This window comes from Drosophila erecta, unplaced genomic scaffold, assembly GCF_003286155.1.
Source record: "Drosophila erecta strain 14021-0224.00,06,07 unplaced genomic scaffold, DereRS2 tig00000000-arrow-pilon, whole genome shotgun sequence".
Classification (NCBI taxonomy): Eukaryota; Metazoa; Arthropoda; class Insecta; order Diptera; family Drosophilidae; genus Drosophila; species Drosophila erecta.
In genome coordinates this window covers 12576924-12600353 of record NW_020825194.1, presented here as the reverse complement: position 1 = coordinate 12600353, position 23430 = coordinate 12576924, and the positions used below count along the sequence as shown (strand labels likewise).

The 23430-nt window shown below is 39.8% G+C and overlaps 1 protein-coding gene across 1 annotated transcript in view; it reads left to right on the top strand.

Moving 5' to 3' along the window:
- Positions 1 to 12885: 12885 nt before the first annotated feature.
- The window catches only part of LOC6552216 (protein tipE), a 30738-nt gene continuing 20193 nt past the window's right edge, over positions 12886 to 23430 (top strand). Inside the window, exons 1-2 of the mRNA XM_001980699.3 lie at positions 12886 to 13389; positions 14816 to 16173. Of these exons, the coding sequence (XP_001980735.3) occupies positions 15404 to 16173 (770 nt within the window). The 5' untranslated portion in view covers positions 12886 to 13389; positions 14816 to 15403. The remainder of the gene's footprint in view (positions 13390 to 14815; positions 16174 to 23430) is intronic.

The following is a 23430-nucleotide window of genomic DNA, read 5'->3' as shown; positions in this document are numbered from 1 at the left end:
CGGTGAACGATTCAATCGAAAAGCCAGGAATGGGAAATCCAAGATCGCAGATCGGAGCAGCGGAGGATAGGAGGAAAGGAGGAGCTGCGCCTCCAACATGGAAACTGTGCGTGCTGTTGACATTGGGTCATAAATTCTGGTGAAAAACAGACAACGGTTTTCATTGTTTGGCTGCTCAGATGCAAGACTTTTGTTTGGACAATACACAAATATGGGCACTAGGCAAACACCGATACGCAGCAATAGACAAATAAATGCCTCGGATGAAATTGGGTTGGGCTTGGCGATTAAAGGGGCCTACGGGGGATAGTTCGATTGAGATGAGTTCGATTTTGGATGGAGGAGGGAACGAAGAACAGGCCAAAAGTGGAAAAGTGGAAAAGGGGAGGCTGCAAGCAGCTGTCAGAGCCAAACTGTTGATTTTGCCGTTTGCAGGCAGAGTTCCATCGAGTAAACAAGAGGCAATCAAATGGAACTACCCCCTGGCTGCAACAACCCAGGCCCCAAAAATTAGGCCAAAGACGCCACCAACCAACCTTGGCAACTTTGCAACTAGGCAAACTTCAGATCGCAAATGGGTCAACCAGCCACGTCACTTACTGACCTACTTTCATGCTTTAAGGTGGCAAAATCTGTGTCACGGATGTGAGCAGCCGTGAATTTATCTTGTGAAACATATAGAATTTGAGGCCAATGTATAGTGGTTAATATTAAGGTAGTCCGCAAAAATGATTAACAACGACCAAGGTTATCTGCATAATTTAAATATATTTTTAGATTTAATACATTTGAGTTAGTATCGTGTTACATAAGTACACGAATGGAGAGAAAAACTATATTAGTTGAGTAGTTGACCGCTGCTAGATATGTAATAATGTAATAATATGTAAATAATATAATATATATATATAGAATATAATAATATGTAAATATGTAATATTCGCAGGTCGGTTGTTCGGGCTTTCGTTTGAGTTTATTCTACAAAATTGAATGGTTTGCGTATTTGCTAACATTAATACATTCTACATTATGTATCTTACATGACGTTCTTGACGAATGTATTGCAACACTTTTTTAACAAAAACCCAAATGCTGTTAAATAATACAATTGAAATATATCGAATGTCAAGAAATAGGCATTGATACTCTTCACCATCTTCAAGCATAACCCTTTTCTTATTGACACTCTTCACTACTTCCTTTTCAATTATTCCATAGAATGCCAACTACGAAAATACCCAAAAAAAAAATGAATGTATAAACGATCAAATGATTTTCGTGTATTTCCCCTTGGTCCTGCGACGGCACTGGTTTCGGTCGATCGGAATCATTCCAAATGCAATCTGTTAAATTCGACTGGAATGACAGTTATATTTATAAATTACATACATTTATCTTATCAAAGAGCGTCTAACCTGTTCATTGCAACTATTGCAAAAAAGTAGCTCATCCAACAGGTTGTGACTCAAATCAATAAAAGGTTTTCCGCATGCGTCACAGTACATTTCGTTGATGAGGTTATGGCTCAGATTCAGTTTCTCCAGACGTGGCATTGTATTGTATATGCACCTGGGCAGGCTCGTGATATTGTTAAATGAGAGATCCAGATGGACGATCTTCTCCCATCTACGTGAATTGAATTCCACCGGTCATTTCTGAAGTTCACTGTGTGATAGATCCAAGTACTCAGGCAGCTGCTGAGCCAGACACTTGAAATCAATGCCATCACTTTTCTTACAGTCTGCTTTCAAAGTCTGCTTTTCCATAACGGAAATCGAGCAGCCACATTGAAGGCCTTGTGTGAAAATGACGAATACAATCTGGAAAGCGAAATTATTATTTATTTTTATTTAATTTAATTTAATTATTATTTCTGAGTGTCGGAAAAAGTCTTCATCAAATGACTTGAGCAGCAAGTTGTTTCCAGGGGAGCTCACAATATAATGTCTAGGATCAAACCCAGGTACTGCACTTGGGAATATTGTGGGATTTCGACGTCGTGAAGCTCAACCCTATGAAGGATCTGTCCTCTCTATTAGAAGTTACAGTGTTGCGAGTGTCAAAAGGAGAAATTGTGCTTCAAAAGCTTTAAAAGCTTCCTTAACACCAAGGAAAACAACGGAACAGTAGTGCTTTTTTTCAAAGGCATTCAAGATGAGCTAAAGAACTCGATGGCTTGCTCTGGGGTCTTGTGGGCGGTAGAGTGGGCGTGGCAACATCATTAGGAAACCTCTGCTGCGTCTGTCTCTGGAAGCTGCATGCCCAATCTCAACATTCTAGCTTTTGTAGTTCCTGAGATCGAGGCGTTCATACGGACAGACGGACGGACAGACGGACGCACAGACGGACATTGCCAGTTCGACTCGGCTTTTGACCCTGATCGAGAATATACATACTTTATATGGCCGGAATCGATATATTCTGCCTTTTTAACGAATCTAGTATACCCTTTTACTCGATTTGGGTTAGCATTTTATGAGTGTAGATTAACATAATGGTCGACCACAACAGATTATAGCTATAGAAAAGGAATTATCAGCAAAAATATTATTAAAATATTATACGAGAATTGTTGAGAACAATTGCTACGGATCCCGCAGTGTGTGACGATAAGACGGTTTTTATTTCCTCAGCTAAAGACCAATCGTAAAGAATACAATAGCAGCTTGTCATAAATCAGTTATTATATTCTCAGCTCATGAACAGACGTACAGAACTGGAAACAGGCATGAATATTCAAAACTAATGTACTACTTTGTACATTTTTCTAAAACTGTGGGCAAGTTGGTAATGCGCTGGCAAAAAGTGTGATTTTTAAAAATCAATCATAAAAATGAGTGTAGATTCCGGCGAAGAAAATAAGTTGAGTCAATGACTTTACTGATAAGAGGTATCGAAAAAATACACTGCCAGTTATTATTATATTTTCTGTGCTGGTGATGAATATTGGTGGTGAATATTAAAAACTTCATTTTGCAGCCAGCCAAACTATTTCATCTAAATCATGATTACCACTAGTTCTGCTGGGCTTTCCTTTAGAAATATGATAAGAAATATCGTAATATAATTCATCATTCATAATGATGATTCAGAATGCCTACCATCAGTTCCGCTCTAATTTCCTTTAGAAGTCGTAACACGTTTGTGAAATATTAAAATATTAAATTATAGCTACAATAAAGAATTATCAGCAAAAGCTTCGATAGGCGCAATCTACAATGAACTGATAAAATCGATTCGCCGCCAAAAGGTGGATTTAACTTCTTCCAGGCGGCTACAACATCCAAATAATTCAGACAAAGTGATTATACCTCAACAACTACGGTGCATTTGCCAACGTTTTGGTTTATTGCATTATCTCAACAACTAAACCTTCGACAACATCTTCTATCAACTAGTTTGCAGGGGCGGCAAACGTGGGCGTAGTCGCACTGGCCAAATATTTTTGTCACAATTATCAATAACAATAAAATGTGTGAAGTTTGAACCATGTAACTCAATTTTTCGACTGCAGCGTGTACAGAACTGGACACAGGAATAATGCATAGTGCAAAATAATTATAGTGAATATTCATAGCTAATGTAATCTACTATTTTGCAGCCAGCCATTCGATGAAGCCGATCTAGCATGCAAGTGATGATTCAGAATGCTTACCAGAATATTTACAGGATATGCCATGGTTTCTTCAGAAGTCGTAACACGATTGTAAAGCCTTGTGATTGTATTTATAAGATCTGAAAATGACCAATAGTAATTTATTTTTTTCCAACAGAGAGCTATCTTATCATAAAATTTGCCTCCTTGAAGGCAAGCGATCACTTTGTTCAGTAAGTATTAAGAATTAGAATTAGACATTCGAATTATTCTAATGTCTTTGGTGTTATGTACATGTATTACATCCCACCAATAAATCACATTATCGAATTAGTACAGCTCGCAGCTTATTTCGTGCAGCTGAAAAATTAAAGTTTTAGTCGTCACTGCCGCCATACTTTTGGAAGTTTCAAATAAATTTAAATGAGGTATTTTGATATTTATTTCTTAAATTAAAACAAGACAGAATGCTATAATCGAGTTCCCCGACTATCAGATACCAGTTACTCAGCTAGTGGAAGTGCAAACGAGAAATTTCATAATTCGCCATTCTCTAAAAATCTGAATTTAAATTTAGAAATTCCTTCTTTTTTTTTGTATTTATTTTGATGAGACGATGTTGTAGAAATTCAAAAAATTATGAAATGTCCCAAGGCTGAAGTTCTAAACTCCATAACTGAACTTATCTTAAGCGGATTTTGAAGTGGCATGCCTCTTAATGTTTCTGGCGCAGTTCTCTAAAAATCTGCATTCAAATACTTGTAGAGTAAAAAGGTATACTAGATTCCTTGAAAAGTATGTAACTGGCAGAAGGAAACGTTTCCGTACATATAAAGTATATATATTCTTGATCAGGATCAATATCCGAATCGATCTGCTCAGCATTCCCAGGCTCCGCGATCGGCTTATGTATAAGCGTTCGATCATATTTCTTGGGCGCTGGAATGCTTATATTATTGTTGTTGGTCATTTTGGGTATTTGTATGTCTTTATTTAGTCTGGCACAATGTGACTATGTACAAACGTTAAGACATACCCATTCTTTGATATATGGAAGGGTAGATATGCTACACCTCCCTTTTTAAAGAAATGACGTAATACATGTAGTCATTTAGTTTTAGTGTGAATTTATTGTGTTTTTTTTTTTTTAATTATATATTGAAATGAAATTTATTTGTTTCTTATTATATACTTAATTATTAGTAATGCTCTGTCTCGAGGGTAAAGGCATTTGTGTGTAATGACAAGTAAAGTTTTAAATTGAATTACGTTATGTTTTAAGTTTAAATTTCTTAGAAGAATATATATTTTTTTTTTGTATTTTTATGTATTTTTTTTTTGGGGTTGATCAGACCTTTTCTTTAATGAAACGTTTCATCGATTATATATTTTTAACCTATCCTTATGTACTTTTTGTTTCTTATTCTTGTTATCTTTAATTATAATGTTATCCCTATCTTCTATGGTTTCTACCGTATAAGGACCTAAATATGCTGGATCTAACTTATGACCCGCTTCGTTTCTTAGACTTACTTTATCTCCTACTTTTAATTCAAAATCTAACGATTTCTTATCGTAGTTTTGTTTCCTATAAGACTTAGCTTTTTCTAACATAAGTCTAGCTCTGTTGTATGCTATTTCTAATCTAAATTTTATTTCCTTAGAGTAATCTTCTACATTATAAAGTGGTTCTACTCTATTTATTTTATTAAAATCTGCGAACTGTCTTGGTAATCTACCAAAGACTAGTTCATATGGACAGTACTCATGCATGACTGATGGTGTTGTGTTGAAACAATATGTGAAATATTGTATCCAAACGTCCCAATCAGTTTTATCAGCAGAAATGTACGAACGAATGTATTCATTGAATGTTCTATGACTTCGTTCTATTGTCCCTAAAGTCTGGTGACGATATGCTGTGGATGTGAGATTTTCAATCTTCATATATTTACACATGTCTAAAATTACTTTGTTTTTATACTCGGTACCCATGTCCGAAATGAACGTCTTCATTGGACCGTACTTTAGTATAAAATTTTCGAATATAGCTTTTGCGACTGTATTTGCGCTCTTGTTCGCAACAGGTATGGCTACCAGATATTTCGTTAAATCACATATTAGTGTGACGATGTATTCATTGTTATATTCTGATTTCGGTAGTGGACCAACGGTGTCCACTATCACTATATCGAAAGCATTTGCTGGGGTTTCTGTTTTAGTCATTGGGGTCTTTGTGTGTGTCGTTGTCTTCGACATTTGGCATTTATGACATCTACGTATGTACTCTTTTATATGACGAGTCATATTTTTCCAATAGTAGTGTCTTTTAATTTTTGCTAGCGTTCTTGTAATGCCTGTATGACCTCCTTGAATTGGATCGTCATGGAATGTAGACAGTATTGATTGTATCTCTTTTTCATTTTGTATAATGGTCACCGGCTGGAGTAGCGCTACTCTCAATGATTTTAATTTCTTGTTGCCCATCTGCTTGAAAGCATCTATTGAAATGGATTCAAAGATTTTTTCACTCGGTGCCAATTTGAGTTGGCTGATCTTTAGTATACCGGCTTGCGTTTCAAGCCTTTGGAAGAACTGATCTAAATCTAGAATTCCATTGGTATATAAATCGTCAACTTCAATTCTTGCAATAACTTTATTTCCTCGTTTTAGTAAACAAATAGATTCAGTTATTCGCAAGGTCACTACTTTTCGTACTTCATCATTTGTTATGACTTCATGTACGTTGGGCTTGGATACATTTTGGATACTTTGCCTAGGCAATAGTTCCTTATTTGATACTGTACAGTTTTTATCCTGTCTACTTTGTTGCCTGGTAGTGACTTTCAGGACTTTATGTTGCATGTCTTTTAATTCTTTTATATTTATACGCGAAAGTGCGTCTGCTACGAAATTATCTTTCCCCTTTAGGTATTCTACAGTGAAGTCGTATTCTTCAAGCTCTAGCCGCATGCGAGTTAATTTGGAACTGGGATTAGTCATAGAGAATAGATACGTTAATGGTCTATGGTCCGTTTTAATAGTGAAATGTTTGACATAAATGTATGGTCTAAAGTGGGTAATTGCCCAATGAATTGCCGTGAGTTCTTGTTCCGTTGTACTCTTGTTGCTTTCCCCTTTTGTAAATGAACGAGATGCATAAGCTATTGGGAGTTGAATCCCTTCACGGTTCTGAGTTAGAACCGCTCCGCAAGCTAGTTTACTAGCATCTGTTATAATGCAAAATTCTTTGCGAAAATCAGGATATTGTAATAACGTGGGGTGCATAAGCTTTTCTTTAAGGTATTCGAATGCGTTTTGGCATTCGTTTGACCATTCAAAAGGGACATTCTTTTTACATAATCTAGTTATGTGCCGTGAATAGTCGGCGAAGTTTTTTATAAATCGACGATAATAGTTGCAGAATGCTACAAATCGTCTTGCGCTCTCCGCATCATGAGGGGCCGGATAATTTTTGATGACGTCAAATTTCTTGTCATCTGGCAAAACTCCTTTATCAGTGCATTTGTGGCCTAGGAAGGTCACTTCATGCATGAAAAATGAACATTTTTCTGGATGCAACTTTAGGTTATATTTCCTGCATACATTAAAAACATCAGTTAGGTTTTTAATCATGTGTTTTTCGGAACATCCTATCACCATTAAGTCATCCATATAAAGAAATGCCTGAGAAGGTTCCAAACCGGAGAATGATATGGTCATCATTCTCTGGAATGAATTTGGTGCTATTTTAAGTCCAAATGGTAATCGCGTGAAGCGATATGAGCCATTGCTTGTTGAAAATGATGTTATGTTTCTTGAGTTTTCTTCAAGTTCTATTTGATGAAAACCTGACATCAAGTCAAGGCATGAAAAGTATTTAGCTCGACCAAGTTGATCTAAAATGTCATCAATTCTTGGGAGTGGAAATTTATCAGAAAGAAGTTTTTTATTGATTTGACGATAGTCAATTACTAATCGCCATTTCTTTTGTTCTGAATTCGGTAATGATTTTTTCGGAACTAACAAGAGTGGGCTGTTGTACTCGGATACAGACGGTTCTACGATTTTGTCGTTTATTAATTTTCCTAATTGTTTTTGAATTTCATCAATATGGCTATGCGGACTTCTGTAGTTTTTTATATAAATGGGTTCATCATCTTTAAGTCTTAATGTTTGTTTATAAAAATTATTTGTTGATATTGGTTCGGTTTCCAGTCCGAACACATCACTATACTTTGTGCATAATTCAGTTAATTGGCTTTTAAATTGCTCTGGAAAATTTTTCTTTAGTTTGGAAAGTACTTGTTCGCTTCTATTTTCTGGATCGATGTTATGAATGTCGTAATCTTTTAGGTTTTCATATTGGATTTCGTTTACTTTGACCAATTGGTCGAAATTAGTTGTGTTTAGAAGTCGAATGTATACATGTTTGGATGCTGCTATTGTATTTGCAATATAAATTCCATTATGTATTTCCTGATTAGGAACGAAAATGTAATCATTTACGGTATTAATGTCTATTTTTCGAATAACTTGTGATCTGGCTGGCAGAAGGACTGTATTGTTGCCTGCGCTATATGTTATCGGAACGTATATTGGATATTTTAAATTTTGGGGTCTAATTATAAGCCAGTCTTCACTTGGTTTGAAATCTAGTTGGCAATTGAATTTTTTTATAAAGTCAATTCCTATTATTCCATCACATGGTATTGAAAAATTTGAGTCTACCAAATGAAATTCATGTGGAATAATATATTTTGTTGATCGAAGTTCTATTGAGGTTGTTCCATGAGATTTTATTACGCCTTGGCCTATGCCTTCGATGTTTATTATTTTTTCATCGTGAATTTTGAAGTTATCAGAATTTACTTTTAAAAGTGAGATTTCTGCACCCGTATCTATGAGGAATGTTAGTTTATTTTCAGTTGAATGATTATAGAAGGTTACGAATGTATTAAGACTATAATTGATGGTATGAACTTTTGCATTTATTGATTGTTTCCTAAAGGGTTCTGTGAGTTTTCCGACGTATTTTGCAACATCCTCACATTGTTGTTGTTATTGCTCTGATTGGAGTTAACTCGGCCTCTTCCTTGGTTTTGACCTCGTCTTCCTCCACGGTAATTATAGTTATTATTGTTGTAACTGCTACCTCGGTTGTAATTGTTGTGGTAGTTATTTCTGTCACGATTATAACCTCGGCCTCCTCTATTATTGTTATTTGCACCTCGTCGATAATGGAGAACAGTGTTACTTTGACCTGTTATCTCGGTGCAAGAGTTGACAAATTTGGAGATGGCTTCATTCATGTTTGTGAATGTGCCTGCTTGCATGATAAGTTTAACTTTATCGATGGAGCAATTTTGTGTCATGGCCTTTACAGCTGCTGTGGTGCTGTATTTATTTGCAATGGATTGGCTGATACCTTCACTGATATAGGCGCCTTCAAGGGCCTTCGTCAGTTTTTCCACCTCTTGGGTGTACTGGTTGGCCGTTTTGTTTTTCTGTTGCAGATTGAGGAGCTTGGCAGATATGACTTCTACCGATTCTCCTTTTACTGCAGTCGACAGTTGGGCAATAATTTCATTAATTGTTTGCTCATTACTGATGAGATTCCTAGCATGGCCTTTAAGTTTTGTTTTTATAAGGCTTACGGCTGTTGTCTCATGAGCGCCCTTTAAGCTGTCTAATAGACCTAGAGCGTCTAAGAAGCTTTGCAGATTTTCATGCCTACCATCAAACTCTGGTATCAGAGATGTGGCTAGCCTGATGAATTCTGTTACTGTCTGAGCCATTTCGGAAATTGTTATTGGTTCAGGCTTAAATTCGATTTGATCGCTTTCCTCTAGTGTTTCAATGTCACTATCGGATTCAGCGTCGCCTGTTTGAATAGATTCATCTAGCCCTTTGAACTGGTCAGGATCGAATTCCACCAATTGATCTAGGCTTTCTGGCACGTTAATTGCAATATGTCTCCTGTTTTTGATATTATTTAATCTTGTATTAAGGGATTTTATTACCCTTAGACATTTGTTGCAGTGCTCAGGTGTGAATCTATTTTTATAGTTATTTACTAAAGTAACTATATTATTATATTCGCCTACTACAATTTCTGTGTGGCTTTTTAGGGTCTCTGGTTTAATTACTGCATCTCTATTAATGCATTTGTAAGATTTGTCAAATCTATAGCGAAAGTCGTCAATGCGTTTCGCTATTTCGCTCCATTCCATTCTTAGATTGTAGCTTCTTGATCATTTCTTTTTTTTTTTTTTAAACCAGATCTAGAGGGTTGGCCCTGCCGACATATCTTTTTTTTATAATTTTATTATGCTTAACATAAAGTGTAAGCAAAAATTGTAGAACTAGAACTACTGTTATAATTAGTAGTAAAAGTCGCAAGGATTCAATATCTTCCCTATGATCGATTATTTTTACCTCATTTACTACATTGGCAGTGTTGTCACTTGCCTCCTTGCTAGAGCTAAACCATCCCATTTTAAATTATATATTCAATGGAACCCTTCATTAAAAGAGAAAAAAAAAAATTAGATATTCTATTTCTTCTACGAAATCAATGAAAATAAAATTAAAATTTTCTCTTTTTTTTTTTTATTTTACGCTTGTCATTGTACCAAAACCTTTTTTTTTGAGTGTGAAAAAGTTAGTGTGTGAGTTAATGTGGTTGGCTTACAGATTTAATTACAAATTTTTAAAAAAAAATTAAAAATCCAACCACATTTGTTAGTAAAAGCCTAACAGAGATTAGTATTTTTCAAGCAGCGGTTTCCCGCATCGGCTTGAATTTAGAAGTTAAAAACTAAGGCAAATTGGGGCATTGGCAAAATTTTGCAGCCCGTTTGCGTTATTTCGCACCTTGCGAAACTTGGAAACTTGTCTTCTTGGATGCGCTCTTTGTAGCGTTTTTCGGCTGCCTTGTTTAGGCAAATTGGGGCATTGGCAAAATTTGCAGCCCGTTTGCGTTATTTCGCACCAGTGCGAAGTTTTTCTTCAATTTGTTCCAAACGCTCTTTGTAGCGTTGCCGGTTCTCTTCATCTTTGGCGAGCTGGGTCATTTCTTTGACCAGCCGCCGTTGTTGGAGAAGCTTGACCCGACGGCCACTTCTTTTATGTTTTTTAATTATTTTCTTTTGCTGTCGAGCCCGATACTCAGCTATTGTGAGTGGGCGTGGTCCGTCTGTTGGGTTTTCTAAAGCTTCTTTTAATGTTGGCGGATCTTTCTGCCTTTTTGGCTCCGCTTTTTCGAATTCTGGCTCATCCGCCATTCATTTACACGGTATTTTTTTTTTACACATTAAATCACTTCGGTCCGGGTTCTCTTCCGGATTGTACAAATTATTAATTTGCCGTTTATGATGTAGACGGCTGTGGCGGAGGTCTTCCCCTTCCGGGTGGTGCGCTGCATACACTGCCAGAAATCAAAATTTCACTCACAGTTTGGTTCTTTAAGTCACGGTCGCCATGTAAAGATATGATATATCTTTGTCAAAAAAAGAGAGAGAGCGATCCGATCACTTCATGGTTCTTTATTTGAATGAATCTTCTGAGCTGATTTTGGGTTCAGCTAACCCGCACATATATTGCTTATCTCTATATATTTCTGAATTGCATTTATACATATACATATGTATGCAGAAGGCATGCATTCATAATGTCTATATCTAGTGTCTAGAAGAAATTCATAATTTGTCCGAAAACAGCGTCTTAGCGAAGTTATAAAAACAGTAAATGAAGGCATACAAATTAATAAAGTTATTAAGTGTATTACATGAAAGCGATCAAAGATTAAACATTTTATTATTTAATTTACAACAGTTAACGGAGTATGTAGAAGATATTGAACTTGGAATGCAGTTAACAAGACTTGGCATTTTTAATCCTAAATTACTAAAACATGATTATCTAACACATATAAACTCAGAAAAACTTTTACATATTATAACTTCCACAACGGATACAAATGAAATTCTAATATTTTCCCATATTCCAAAAGAAATAGTAAACATTGCTGAGATCACCTTGGATAATGAGGATAGATCACTTATTGGATATCAAAGATCCTTTTCTCACGTGTAGAAGACTGGACCAACAAAGACTGGATAACAATTACTTCGGATGTGGGCTATTTCACCTGGGCTATAGTCACCGATCGTGGCCACCACCTGGTTCCGATCCGCACTCTGTACCACTACAGCTACAGAGGCGTCACTGTGTAATAGGTGACTGTGTAATAGGCAGCAACGTGCGGCAACACCCATGCATCAATCCCACAGTGACACCTCCTGCAGCAAATGGGGCAGGTGGAGGATCTTGCGCGCAACTACCTGCTGCATCCATCTTTAAATCATATCTTATATTCTATAATTACACGTATTATGTAAAGAATAATACAGTGGGACGTACATATGTATATAGTTTGAGTATGTTTGTGTTTAATAAATATTACTTATAGATAATTAGATAAGCACTAGATAATTACTCAGCAAAAATTGTTGTTGTGTTTTATAGATATGGGTTTTTACAGTAATTACCGATACGTTGAAAAATTATAAGCCAAATTATAGACACGAGCAAGATCACACTTTGCTAAGATCACCGGTATAATCACGATAGATCACTTACTCGATATCAAAGATCCTTTTCTCACGTATAAAAATTTATTTGAACTTTATTTCAACTATAGAATAGTTAGAATTATATTTATACTTACTAAGCAAAAACTTAGATAGAGATGGGTTGATTTTCCCATTAATCGATTATTAAACGATGAACGAACGAGGGTTGCCAGGTTATATGATTATCTTCAACAGTTGATCATTTTTAAAAGTTAATGGATATACAAGGGTAATAACGGTTATACATTAATATGCTTATTCTACCACTTATGTTAAAGGATATTCTAGAACTAGAACGAACTAGAACTAGAACTAGAACTAGAGAACTAGAGCGGGTAGCTTTTGGTTCTTGTACAAGCTTACCGGCCAACAGTGCGGGTACTTGATGGGAGCGGCTCTGTACTTGCAAGCAGTGCATACTCATATTTGTTGCCCTGTTTTACTCCCACTCCCTATCTCTCTCTTTCATTCTCTCTCTCTCTGTCTATCTCTCTTTTTTGATTAGAATCTCTCTCCAGAGCGCGCACACGCGAATCCTTGGCCAGTTATCGTTACTTTAGCGAAGTTGCGTCCCCGTTGGCAGCGCTGCCGGCGTCGACGCACCGTCGCGGCGCCGCCCCCGAAATACGGGCAGTATGTCCTGCCATCGGAGTCCTTACTCGAATCCAGAGGCTCCCGAGTCCGCAGTTTTGGACAAACACTCCGAGAGGCACGACAGGGCCAAGCGCGCGCGCTTCTCGTGTCGAGAATTCTGTCTGTCTGTCTGTCTGTCCGCCAGCGTGTGCGTGAGCGTGAGCGTGTGGGTGCCTGTGTGTGCGTGAGCCAATGGCAGCGTCGGTGTTAGCCAATTTCAGTTCTGTGGCAAAAAATACCGTGCCGTAATCGCGCTAAATATATGTACGTGCAAAAGTTTGCCCCCCAAAACCAAATCCAAGTGCAAACGCAAACAAACATCAAGTGAAAGTGCAAGAAACAAATAAATAGCGTCCTGAAAACCAGCAGGAGCGAGGAAAAGTCTAAAGAAAAACCCATAAGCAACCTTGTGCTAGCAACAAAATCAACAAAGTGCGCCATCGGATCGGGAAATCGCGACCGGGTTGTGCGGGTTGTTCGGGTTGTGGGCTGCGGGCTCTTCAGCTGCCAGTTCAGCTGTCAAAAGTTAGTTTGACTCGAAAGCTTAATGTTTTATTTCCATTTCCATTTTATTTCTATTTTAGTTTTTAGTCACCTCACCCATTCCCATTCCCATCCTCACCTTTCTACGCAACCAAAGACGTGGGCGGTGCACTGCCAAAAATTGTGGGGAACAACATTGTCTTATTTAGGACCTTCAAAAGTCATCTTGCACTAGGGAACTTCATGTAGACGTGCACATATAGGCCATTTGTAGCTTAAAATTTATGTATTAATTAGCTTAAGCTTTATTGTAGCTTAAGACTTGGAGCTCCAAGATTTTCTCTGTACTTGAGACTTAATTCTTATGGCAATGACAGGAGCTCAAGGAGCTTTTCTGCTGCTCTTGTTCTAGTTGCTTCTCCTAGAGCCTTACTGGAAAAGTACACGTTTCCATAATTCCTATGCTAAATGCATCGCTAGCACCAAGCCAACATGTCCATGATAGTTTAGCCAGAATGCCATACGCCGCGTTGACCGCTGAACAAAGCATGGAAATGAAATCATACCAACCACACACAAACAGAGGCAATAACAGTTAAGCTCACCTGTGTGTATGTGTGTATGGGTGTGTGGGTGTGTGGGTGTGTGGGTGTCTGTGATGAAAATTGTGAAAAGCGTGCCGTGGCAAAAAAAAACAAAAGACAGCGAAATAAATGAAAAGAAATGAAATGAAACAGAGCAGCAATAAAAAGGGGCAAAAACAAAGGACGGGAGCTAATATCTGAACCTGACCAAAGTCCAGAGTCACGCGATGTTGCAACAACAACAGTTGCGATATATATATATATATATTTTAAAAAGACCACCAAGGTGAAACAAGGATGACTCGGTTTGCGTGGCGAGGGGTTAGTGCAGAAACTAGTTAGATCAGACTACTCCGCACAGATCCCTAATAAATCAAGAATACTGTGTCCTGACTGGGCAGACAAATGCAAATCAATTGAAGAATAATAAGCAAAATGCCAAGGCACTGGCAAATGGCAACTGGCAACTGGCAACCAAAAAGCGAAATGCGAAAAGCCGCCACACAAAATGTGTAGCATAAATAATTCCACCCACAACACATAGAGGCACAAACACAAAGAAAAAAAAGGTTACACAGTCAGTAGGGCGACACCAGTAGACTTTCGAACGCCGACGTTGGCGTCACAGCTGGCGGCGACGTCGACGCCAGCAGCGCAGTCAGCGGGGGCAGCAGGCCACTCGTACACACTCGTGCACACTCGCCCATTCATTCTCTCATTCGCAATCGCTCAGCGCGATGTTACTCTCTAACTAACCTACATCAACAGCTGTGAGTTGTGAAAAAAGTGCCACCCACGCAAGCCGCAAATTTGTGTAAAGAAATGCGATAAAAGCCGGAAATCGTTTTCTAAATAAAAACCAACTAAATAATATTATTTTACAGTGTTTTAGCTGCTGTTGATAAGTGCAAAACCAGCGGAAGGAGTAAACAATTAGCCAGGACAAATGAAAACGCCAGAGCGCGCTTTTCTCTGACTGTCACTCGCTGTCTCTTCCCTTCTCTGTCTCTCTGTCGCTGTCGCTGCCGCTGTCGCTGTCGCTCCCCTTCGCGGACTTTCGCACGGAACAGCTGTTCTCCATCTCTATCCTGCAATTTCCCGCTCTCTCTCTCTCGTACTCTCACTCTCTCTCTCTCTCTCTGTGGTGGAAGCATTCTCCAGCTTTTCTGCCGCGCCGAAGCGTGTGTACATAACCTAAAAACCTACCGCGCTCTGCATGTTGCGGTAGGCGGACGAAACGGAGGCGTCGCAGTTGCACACACAAGTGCAACATCGCCAGCAGAGCGACGGGGACGCAGCAGAGCGACGGAGCGGCGACGGAGCAGCGTTGATGCCGTTGCAGCTGCTGCTGCGCAGCCAGCGACGACAGCAGCAACAGCAGTGATACGAGCAGCAGCAGCAGCAGCAGCAGCAGCAGCAGCAGCAGCAGCAACAATCAGCAACATCAGCGCCCTGTGTGCACCGACAATAATATGAGGAGTGGCAGTTCGGAATTACTACTCGAGCAGCAACAACAAGAGCTACGGTTACGTAAAATCCGAGAACTGGCTCCGAAAAAGAAAAATGGCAATCGGCGCTTTCGTTCGTGGCGGGAACGTGCGCGTTTCTATGGCACCTCGACACTGGCCTTCTTCTCGGTGACCGCCGGGGCATCGCTGCTCTTCCTTGTGCCGCTCTATGTGGATCCGGCGATATCGACGCTCAGTCACGATTTTATCGAGAAGCCAACGCTGTGCACAACAACGCGGCGCGAGGATCTAGTGGGCATATTCAATTGCTCGTGGAGTTCGTGTCGCGAGGGCTGCACCTCCGATTTGTATCGCTGCGTGCATATCTATGTGACGTTCATTGAGCAGAACATTACGATACCGGAGAATATGACCGATTATAGCAACTTTACGTCCGATATGGAGCAATCCGGTGAGGCGACGCTGCTCGTCAATATCAAGGGATGCGGCTATCCGCCATCGGTGACGTGCAAGAATTTCAACGGTTACTACGGCATCGAGGGTGCCATCTTTCCGTGCTTTTACTCGCGAAAGAACAGGACCGTGGTGCTGACATCGTATAACCACGACGACCAGGTGGCCATGATCATTCATTTCTTCGCGGTGCCCTTTGTGATAACGGTCATCTCGTCCATTGCCCTCTGCATCATGCACTGCGACTGCCGCTGCAAGAAGGATCGCAGCCACCGACGCAATCGGCCGCAGTGCCGAAGGCCGCGCATCGAGAATCTCAGGTGAGTGGTGACGAATTCTCCTCTCCCTTCGCTATCTAACAATCCAGCTAACAATGCAGCTTCTTAAGACATGAATACAAAATAAATTCCGTTATTCTACTAATTCTACACATTCGTGAAAATAATGCCAGAATATTTTCGCATCTTAGCTTTTTTTTAAAGCACAGATTCTTAAGAAATGAGACTTTGTTATGCTTACCAAACTTATCGCGCCTCAAAAGCCACCCAAAAAGTGACTACCCAGTCTCTCAATTGTGTTATTCAAATACACATGAATTTAAAACGATTTTTATCGCGTGTACATTGCCTTCCTTGGCCAGTAAGTTAATTTAATAAAACTCTCTCAGCAGGAAATTCCTTCCTGTCTGCAATATTTGCTTTCCTGGCGTCGGCGTAATTTAAATAATTCACTAATGACAGTTTTTCCGTGTACGTGTGTAAGTACTGAGCGGAAAAGGAAGGGGGGGTTTCGAAGGCAAAATGAACGTGTCAATGGAGGGGGTGTTGTTATTTTGGAGTAATATGCGGTCTAAATTATTAATAAGACCAGGCGTCGCTTGTACTTGCCACCCTGCACAGCGCAGTCAAGGCAAAAGAGCACGCACCAAACACGCACCACACTGCGTATGATTGATATGTTGAGCTGTTGACAGAGCCGCCGGGGTTTGAGGTTGTCTCCGCCATCGACTGCTAATGGAATTTGAACTGAGGGGTGCGTGCTGCATTCCGGGAGACGGACAATTACATTTGACCGATCAAGTAAATAGAAAACAAAAGGCCATTGATTCGTTAGGCTACAACTCCATTGCCAGCTGGTCTTTAATGCTGCTTTTTATTGAATTCCCTTTGAATTGCAGCATTATCGAATCTGTGCGATTGTTTTGCCTTCCATTTTACTGAAATTTTTTTTCTTATTTTTTTCGAGTAAATTTCCATCAGTTTTCAGTACTCATTGCACATCGATTCAATCGATAATGAATTGGTGGTCTTTTTCCCCCGCTGCCAGTTGCTTCGGTCCCACTTCTGCTCCTGCTCCTGTCCGCCCATTCACTTGCTACGTGCATTATTCAAATGTCATGGCAGCCAGGGTGCTCTCACATGCCAAGCCAGGCTGGGCAATTTAAGCGCACCGAGTGTGCCCCGTCCAATCGAATCCCTTGTTTTCCAATGTCTGGCTCATCCAAACTGCTTGGCTTCGACTGGCCCAGAGGCTCCATCAATAATCCGGTGCAGTGAGAGGAGTGCGAGGGTCTTGCAATCGTTCTTTAACTCCACAGATTGCCGAATAATTGCTGCCCGTAAACGACCTTCGAGTACAAAGGTGACCCCATTTCAGTCGGATATCACACAGAGAGAAATCGCATCAAATAGGTTTCCTAAGAGAATTGCACGTTTTCATAGCATACTTGACGGGGCGTGTTTGAGAACAGAACATAAGAACATATAAATTCAATTTAATACAGGAAATTTATAATTGTTTATTGAAAGTAGCTTACTTTTAACACAGACAACGATATCAAAACACAATGCTTGTTCTGCTTAAATAAAGTAACCTTAATAATAAGCTAAAAAACTTGATTTCAAAATTAAGATGTTCCATTGTGCCATATTTTCGCTGTGTGTAGGGGCAAGGAAAAGTTATGTGGATGTGAGAATAAGTCTGCGGACAGCTGCAGGTGCATGTTCAACATATTCTCCCACAAAAAAAGTTAACGTTGCAAATTCCATTGGCAGGTGGTGTGGAAATGTATCTAATGCGCATATTTTAGCTTGTTTTCAACGGAAATCACTAATAAAAACAGTTGGAAAAGAGCTGTTGAAAAGTTGCGAAACAAAATGGCGCTATCTGCCAGGCACACACACACACAACCGTCAGTCAACCAGCCACCCACCGAGTGTGTGTGTGTGTGTTACGTAATCAGCTTACCTTTCGCTGATGCCTTTTCTTGTCGCTGAATCCGACTTTGTTTCAGTAACTGTTGGCGGTGAGGGATTTGCAGGATATCACTCACACGACACTCGAGTTTTAAACTCACTCGCAATTCGAATTCATGTGCTTAGCAAACTGGCAGTTAAGTGCTTCTAAAATGGATTCAACCCATTGCCAGTATGCTAATGATTATGGAGCAGCATTATGGCACTTTTGCACGTTGCCGCCACATTCGAGTGGCAGGCACTAGCACGATTCCGCATTAGCGCCACTCTTGGCCCACTCAATCATTTGGCCATAATGCAACTATATCGCAGCCAATACAAAACTGCCTCTGCAACTAAGTAGCCAGCCAACAGGAGTTGAAAGTCAAGTAGGCAAATTGTGGTCCATATGGATTCGATTAGTTTATACCGTAGAATTTCATGGTACATATCAGTTTTCATGTGTAAACTTATATAAATCAGCTTAATAATATAATTTATTTTCATATTTTTAGTGACTGAGCAAATAGTGTAATTTCTATTCCCTTATTTGTTCAATTTACTTTATTATTTAAATGTTGTATTACTAACGCTATTTGTAGAAGCCCTTTGTTCCCTAGACTTTAACCTCTATTACGAAAAAGAAGTTGAACGTAGAGATAAGAAGTATTTTGCACAATTAACAAATTTAATTAAATGTGCTCCCCAAGTGGTGTTGCCGAAAAATGCGCAAGTTATAAATAGCTCCTTTCGGAGATGATTAAATCGGAAAACTAAACTGACTCGATGGCTTTGTGGTCCCCCTGGCGAGGGTATGGCCACCATCAGCAGCTTCTCCAAGTGCAGCTCAAACAAGAGTTTAAGGGTTCAGCAGCGGGTGGGGATGGTGGGGGTGTCTGAGGCGGACGGGGGGTGGCGATGGATGCCATGGGGGAAATGCTCCTAGTGTGGCCTACTTCTGTTTCTGCTTTTGCGGCTGCCTAGAAGCGTTTTTCTTTGTGCACGGGTGTGTGTGCGTGTGGTTGTGTGTGGGTGTTTGTGTGTGTCTATGCGAGAGTGTGCCACTTTGTGCTGCCTTCCTTTCCTTTCCTTTCTTTTATTTTATTTTTTATAGAAAAATCAATTTTGCTCCTTTTATGAACAACGCAAGCAGCTGCGAATGCAACGAAGTCACGTCTTTCATTTTCCTAAATGATTTTTTACGAATTGTGTGTCTGTTTTTTGTCATGTGTACATGGCTACGGTCAGACAGCATACTTAAAGAATGTAACTAAATGGGATTTCTATCAAATTTGTCAATTTTAAAGGGGCTCACCTGCTTGGGAGCTCTGAGAGCTCACACAATCATGTGGTTCGTATTCCATTTGGGTTGGCAGTCTGCCGCAATCTAATGACAACAACAACGGATCCTTGATTATTGCTGAAATGCCGTTTAGTTGCAGACAGATGTTGCCCCATCGAGTGTCACGTATCCCTTTTGCCAAGCTGGAAACAATGGTGGTGGGGGTGAAAAAAGAAACGGGAGAAAACCCAAGATACCAAAAGATACCCAAGAACCATTGTTGTGGGCCCCTATTTTTTATTTATCTGTGCCGAAAGGAAACTAGAGGACTGCAAGCTATCTCAATCTTGGACCCACACACACATGTGTATCCTTAAGATGCGCCAGTCACGCGGAGACTTTCGCCTTGCCACGCCCACAACGCCCACAAATCGATATTAATAATGCGCAGCATATGAATGCTGTTCAATAAATTTCCATTTCTTGTTCGGTTCAATTGGAGATTGCCAGCGAATTCAGTCGTCGTCAGTCAGTCAATTCATGTAAATCCCCAGCAAATCCCTACACCTCTGCCATGGCCATTTTCCCAATGTATTTTCCCAGTTTCCCACTTTTCCAGCTCGTTTTGGGAAAAGTCTGCCGAGTTAGTGGAGACGCAGCAAATGCTTCATTAATAACATGAGCACACATTCCCCGGGGAATACATATTCATGAAGGTTCTTACGTAAATGCTAAGAAGTTTCTCTGTCCCAACTATGAATCCGGAATGGAACTGTGCACGACCAGACGATGATACATATACGGGGAATACGAGCCCTCATTGAATTTCTCTTTGAGTTGGGCAAACAAAACGCCAAAGATATGCTTAAGTCTTGGAATTTCTCGTCGCTGTCGTCCGGATAATTTAGGAGTCTGCATAACTGACTACAAGTTTTTTTTCAGACGTCCGACATTGCACACTCCAATCCGTGTTCATAAAAATCACACATGTGTACAAGCAGAGATATACTCGTATCTGGAAAGGATGCATGCATTAATATTGCACTAGAGGCGGATATTATCTAAATTTGAATATGTTATTAAAAGGAATTTATGGCCTCGCCAGCATATTCCCTTTTTAGCTTGACGACCTCTTTAGATGAGCCATCTCATAATAAATGGCGAACACACACACATATACTATGACGGACACGGATACTCACACACCTACAGCCGTGTTCGCAATAATAGAATAGTGAATTCCCAAAAAAAAATAACAAACATAAAATTAGCAGGACTATTTTAAAAGTTTTAAGTAACATATTATTGTATATAATTGTATGAACGCTTAAGAAAGTAGCAGTCCACGAAATAAAAAGGACTATTATCTTGAACGCAGCTGTCTGCTTTTGGCCAAGGAAACGCGTACGATTTTTAATGGTCAGACATTCGGTTTAATACGGCTGTAAGAACATCATATTAAAGGAAATAAGTATACTCAGACATATGGGCTGAATTAAACGGCGAGAAGAGGCAGACTTGCGACGAAATCAGTGTCATTTTCATTTAGCTTGTGTTCCTGAATGTCCCAAGAACGTAACATGAAATTCTATCCTTAGGGAACTGTATTTAAAACTCTCCTTACACGCGTCAGATTACCACAAATACACTTTGAATTAACAACATTTAAAGTTTTAACTGCACATTAAGGAATTCCGTTTTGTTCCTCCTGCTCATCCGCTTCCTTTTTATCCGCCCCCACCAACGCAATTAAGCTTCAAATGCAAATGTGTGAGCTTGAAACGCGCGCACCACGGGGCGTATGAGTTATATTTCGTGAGGTGGGTGGCGGCAGCTCATCTGTTCATCTGTAAGTTTGTTTGTCTGCTGGGCCCGTCAAGCAGGGAAAACAAAGCTTTTATTCAAAGCAATTCACGTTTATAAAACATTTATCTTTATGGCCGTCTTTAAGTGTAGTCGTGTCTACGTGTCAGCGACGAAAAAATAGACACAGCAAATGAGAATGAGAACGAGAACGAGAATGAGAAGAGAGCACGTGTGTTGATTTAGGTTTAAATTGTCAACAATGGCACATTGTTTGGCACTAATTTGGCCGCAAGAGAAGATTACATTTCGAAGGCGCAGGCCGTTTCTTTCGCAAATTTAATTACAGCCACGTGTCCTTTTGCCAGCCATTGCAGTCACTTGCAAGTGCTGTGAAGTGCTCCGCCATGGACAAGGACATGCAGCAAAACAATTTTTGTTGACAATCAAGTGCAGTGAGCAGTGAGCAGTGAGTAGTGCAGCGTGCAAGGACATTCAGCCAGCATCCTGAGCATAATGCAACAAATTTCAATGAGAGCCCGACCACCTGCCGCCAGGCCACCCAATCCACCCAATCCGACCCACTCGAGAACCCAATGAAACGCCTGGGGTGTGGCCTCGGTCACGACACGTTGCACTTGTTGTTGGCCGCGTTTTTGTCGGTTATGTTGCAGGATGGTAGTGCGGTGGGTGGTGCGGTAGGTGGTGCGGTAGGTGGTGCGGTAGGTGGTGCCACTGTGCCGCTGGTGGTGCATCCGCATCCGTCAGTGGCAGGACACGCCGGCAGGAGTTGAGCACTGCGGCTCAGCCCGCACAGCCGACAGGATATTACAGAGCCATAGCCCAAGGCTGATCTGCCCACATTGTTCGCCTGCCAATCCATCTAGTCCATACACCCATGTAGCCACCATTCATTTAGTTTTGGACAGTCCATCATGCATTTTTGGGCCAGCTGTCGCTGTTTTAATTCCGTAATTACAAATCCTTGCCGGTCCGTTTTTCCCGTCTTTTGGCCATCTGCCAAGTGTCGTTTCCTTGCCTGCATTTTGCCGAGTATCCTGGCTGGGCAATATTTTGCAATGATTTCTGACAGCTCTTGCGGCCGGCCCTGCCAATTATCAATGCCTTACGGATATTTGATTTAATTAAACCACACAAAAACACAAAATGAGAGCAGCTCAAAACTAATTTCGAATTTCTTCTTCGCTTCGTAGATTGCCAGTGACAGGCAATTATAGCAAAAGGCATATTTTGGTAGCCAGGACCTTGTGGTTCGGCTTTCGATGCCTCTCTTGGCAATCGATTATTTGCAGCACTTGGGCCTTGGAATGCACCAGGTTAACTTTAAAATGCTGGCCACATATTAAATTCGAAAACAAATAACGATTATTAACGAGGATTGATGCATTTTAATGTCACACAAAAGTCACACGAAGTATAAAATAGATAATGATCTATCAACAATTTATGTAGATAATAAATACAACAAATGAAAAGGCGTGAAAATATAACCCTTTTTGTTTAAGATAATTTGTACGGCATTTAAAATAAGTGTCAAAGCAACCAATTCCCAACTAAAAACAGTAAAAGAAATAAGATAAATGTCATGTTATAATAAACTTGCCACACGTTTTATTAAATTTGTATAATGTTTTATTAAACAAATAAAAAGTGAAACTGTGGTAAAGAATCATCATGCTTTTCAATGCAATACAAAGTGAAATGCTCTCACATCTCATAAGCATAAAAATGTGTGAAATTAAAAATAATATGACCTTTTTCTGCGTGCCAAGAAATATTTGAATACACAAAAAGCACTTAATTAAATTTTTTGCAGCATTCAAATTTAAATACAAGTTTAAATAATATATTCGAGAGCATTCGCCCTTGGCCCAAATTGACAAAAGCTGTGTGCAATTGAGAACAATGGTCGACCTTTTTTGAGCCCGTAGTCTCCTTTTACATTCATTATACGATCAGTTTGTTCTTGCTGCCCTATTTGTTGTCCCTCCAATTTGTTATCCCTGCGGACAAAGTGGGGTGTGAATCGGCCTAAATGCTACCGTTTTAATAAGCGTGTTTCACCGGATATTCCAGCGTTTAACGCCTGGCAACAAATTGTCGGGATTTCTCCATTCTGTCCTGTTCTGCTCCCAGTCGCCCTTCGTTTCCGATTTTGGTGTCTTTTTTTTTAACAATGTGACATGTTGCCGTTGTCCGAGCCAGATCCATATATTTTTATTACAAAGCGTTCCTTA